The sequence below is a fragment of the Chionomys nivalis genome, chromosome 16 (genome assembly GCF_950005125.1).
Source record: "Chionomys nivalis chromosome 16, mChiNiv1.1, whole genome shotgun sequence".
In the NCBI taxonomy this organism is placed as follows: Eukaryota; Metazoa; Chordata; class Mammalia; order Rodentia; family Cricetidae; genus Chionomys; species Chionomys nivalis.
In genome coordinates, this window is record NC_080101.1 from 26,718,768 (window position 1) to 26,722,170 (window position 3,403).

At 53.2% G+C, this 3,403-nt stretch overlaps 1 protein-coding gene across 1 annotated transcript; it reads right to left on the reverse strand.

Moving 5' to 3' along the window:
- Positions 1-760: 760 nt before the first annotated feature.
- Positions 761-2,527, reverse strand: Ccin (calicin). Its single transcript, XM_057791159.1, has one exon. The coding sequence runs from the start codon at positions 2,525-2,527 to the stop codon at positions 761-763; it is 1,767 nt and encodes a 588-aa protein (XP_057647142.1).
- Between the last annotated feature and the right edge of the window lie 876 nt (positions 2,528-3,403).

Below are 3,403 nucleotides of genomic sequence, written 5' to 3' on the forward strand. Positions count from 1 at the left end.
AACGACACTGTTCTGATAGCCATTAATAACCCAGATATCAAAGTCATAGCATCTTCAGGAGGTAATACAGAAAACTTAGAAGAGAACAGAAAATAAGTATTTTGGCAACCTGCTATAGATGATCAGCTGTGAATAACCCTCAACTTCCCCACAAATGAGAAACAAAACCACCCTCGGCACACAAACACAACCGGCTGCCGACCCTGCCTGCTTCCGAGCTTTGCTTACACACCACCTTCCTCCCCAGCCCACGAGGCTACTCTCTGGGACCTGGAATGGGTCCCGAAGCAAACATGCTGGAAGAACCCTCAGCACCACATCTCTGAGCAGATCACTGGGAGGTGACTATAGGTGTTGAGAATAGGGGGTGTTAAACAACCCCTAGCCCAGGGTTTGGGAGGAACCTCAATCCCCACCCACCACCCACACACCCCGAGGGTTATTTTTCCTGTCTCCGTTTGGAGACCTCCAGTGCTGGAGAAACTCTAAAAAAAAATCTGCCCAGTGGGGGACTGGTCCCTGAGAGATGCTGCCATCCCACCAACCAGAGACTCCACGCCAGTCTCTGCTAGTTAGCTCCAGAGACTCGTTCACCCTGAGCATCTACCCATGGATCGCATCCCCAGCCCAGGAGTTCCACTGTCAGACCCGAGCATTGACTACACTAAGAGCAACCCAAGGGCCACATTTCCTCTCTTGCTTTCTGTCATGAAATTGTGAATAATAATGCATTTACTTATTCTCCCACTTAAAAAGCTGTTTAAATTCTTTGAAGAATCTTGCAAGGTAGCTTGGCTAGACAGCAGGCGGGACAGTCCAGTGCCTCAGGCGGGGAGGCGAGGGTCTTCCATTCTCCTAACTTTTGGTCCAGCAAGTAAGCATTAGGATTGATGGTGTAGTCCTTTGTCTGGACGTCGCTGGCCGTGGTGACACCCCCACACACAAATACCTTGTTGTCTCCAATGGAGCAGATGGCGTGGGACACATCCAAGGGACAGTTGTTGGGCAACAGAGGCACTGAGGTGGTTGACTTGTTGGCCTTTATCTTTTGTAAGTTGATTTCCACGCTCTGCCGGTGGCTGTGCACACGGAGGATGTTGTCTTGATGGAAAGAGAGCAGAGGCCGGTGGTTGAATTCAATGGGGAAAGTGATACACTGGACCACTTCCCCTGTGTTGGTGTCAAAGCAGTCCACTACACCCACCCGGGAGATGTAGCCCTTCACCAGGCATCGGCCAGTGACAATGTACAGGTTCCGGTCACCCTTGGTGATCACTGCTGTACCATCCATAGGGATGCTCATCTTCCCTGCCAGGCACCAGGCTTCCTTTCGCTCATCGTAGCGATAGATGTTGGAGACATACCTGCGGGGGGCAATGCTTCCACCCACTGAGTACACTGTTCCCCCACAGGTCACCATGGTGTGGAAGACAAGCCCAATGGGTAGGTCAGGCAGCTTGGTCCAGGAGTTATCATCCATGTCATAGCGCCATGCCGTCTTTAGTCCTGAAATCTGCTCAGTGGTGCCACCCGAGATGTAGATGTAACGGCCAGCAGCAGTTGCGCTCAGCGCCGCGGCGCGGTAGGGCATCTCTGAGAGCTTCAGCCACAAGTTCTCCTGGATGATATACGCAAACACTCCATCGTTGAACTTGCCCTGGGCCTTCTGGCCACCAAGAATGACCACTGAGTCAAGCAGGGCTCCTTTCCGCTGATAGGTCAGCAGGCTGCATGGCCGCTCCTGCTTGCGGTCCATTAGGACGCTCTCGATCAAGGTCGCGTGGGCGGAGTTGTTCTCCAAACCCGTCAGTTTATTGCTGGCAAACATCAATGTCTTGTTGGAGACGGCATTGAGATTGATGTAATTGAAGAATTTCTTGAAGTATTTTTCCCGTTCCTCCTTACGGAAGTACACCCAATTGATGAGGGCACTGAGAGCCTGGTCCTCGTTGAGCACGTGAAGGTTTTCATCACGGAGCAGGCGGCCAAAGATGACGGGTGGGCAGCGCATGAAGTGCATAGAACCCTCAGGGCTGGCCCAGAAGTGGAAGTTGTCACGAATGCCCGAGTAGGCCAAGTCTGACACTTCTTTGAGCTCGAACAGCTCAGCCAAGAAGAGGTAGCGCAAGCAGTTGGCACGTCGAATGGACTTAATAAGGAAGTCGTTGCAGTGAATGCGGAGGCGGGGGGTGTTGAAATACTGAGCGCCCCGAAGCAGCTCCTCCACATTCTGCTCTGAGATCACCACTTTGCCGCTGTAGAAGTAGTCCAGGAGCTGGTCCACCGTGCCTGGACTCAGGTAGTTGGGGTCAATGGTGATGAAGAGCTCGTCGGTGGTCTTCATGTCATTGCTGGAGACGAGACTTTTCACCAGCGGAGAGACAGCAGCCAGCACGTTGCGATGTGCGAAGAAGACGTGGTGGTCCACAGTCAGGGCCATGTCCCAGTACTCTTTGCGCTTCCTCTGTTTGTTCAAGTTCTGCAGCACAAAGCTGTTGTAGTTTTTCTCTGTGAATTCCAATTTCATGCTGCTTCTCGTTGGCTGAGACAGAGTTCAGGAGCCGGTACTGGAGGGCAGACTTTTTCAGGCCTTTGGGATTTGGACTGATGGTTGTCTGCAGAGCAGCTGACCAGAGAGGAGGGGGTGGGGTGAGAGGGAGGGTGATGTCATAGAATGGGTGAGGTCATCACAATGCAGCCCCCACCCCCATCCCCAGGCCCTTTGTCAGAGGCACGGAGCCTTTCTCGCTTTAGAGGGCTCCAACCTGCCGAGGCCTTAAGGACCTAGTTCAGGCCAAAGGTCAGGGAATGAACCACGGTGTCTGCAGGGGTCTTTCGAGCTGCAGTTCAAGGTTCACCAGGAATGTCTGGGCTGGTTTGGGTGGGGCAGGAGGCCGCTGTGCTCAGCGGAGATAATGGGAGGGGAAGAGAAGAGGTTACCTTTATCTAGAAGCCTCCCCTTTCACCAGGGAGGTTGGAGTCCTGACGGAGGACTTCCCAGTGTCCTCGAGGCAGCGCAGGCCTAGAACTCCAGCTGAGTGTAGGGCACCGCCCGCCCTCGCCCCCTTCCACGAAGCCGGGACCGCCCACTTTACACGTTCTGGTTCTTAGACCCAAAGGCCCTTTTTCTACCAAGTTCCTGGGCATCTGAGAAGACAAATCCTTGGCTTCTGACTTTTGTAGTCAGGACACCATTTTCGTTCAACATTGAGAGGTGGGTGACGCTCAGTGGAGCAGAAACGGAGAGGACAGCCAGCACAAGGAAGATGGGAGGGCTTGGAAACCGCCTGCTCCAGATTTCCCAGTATCTAGTAAAATCCTGAGCCAGTGCCTGGCCGGTTCTCTTCATCCAGAGTTACTTTGACAAAGTCTCTCGGGCCTCTGACTCCTTTTCTGTGAGATG

What these genes read in the sequence shown, in the direction of transcription:
- Ccin (XM_057791159.1), bottom strand. Translation starts at nt 2,527, where the DNA reads ATGAAATTGGAATTCACAGAGAAAAACTACAACAGCTTTGTGCTGCAG.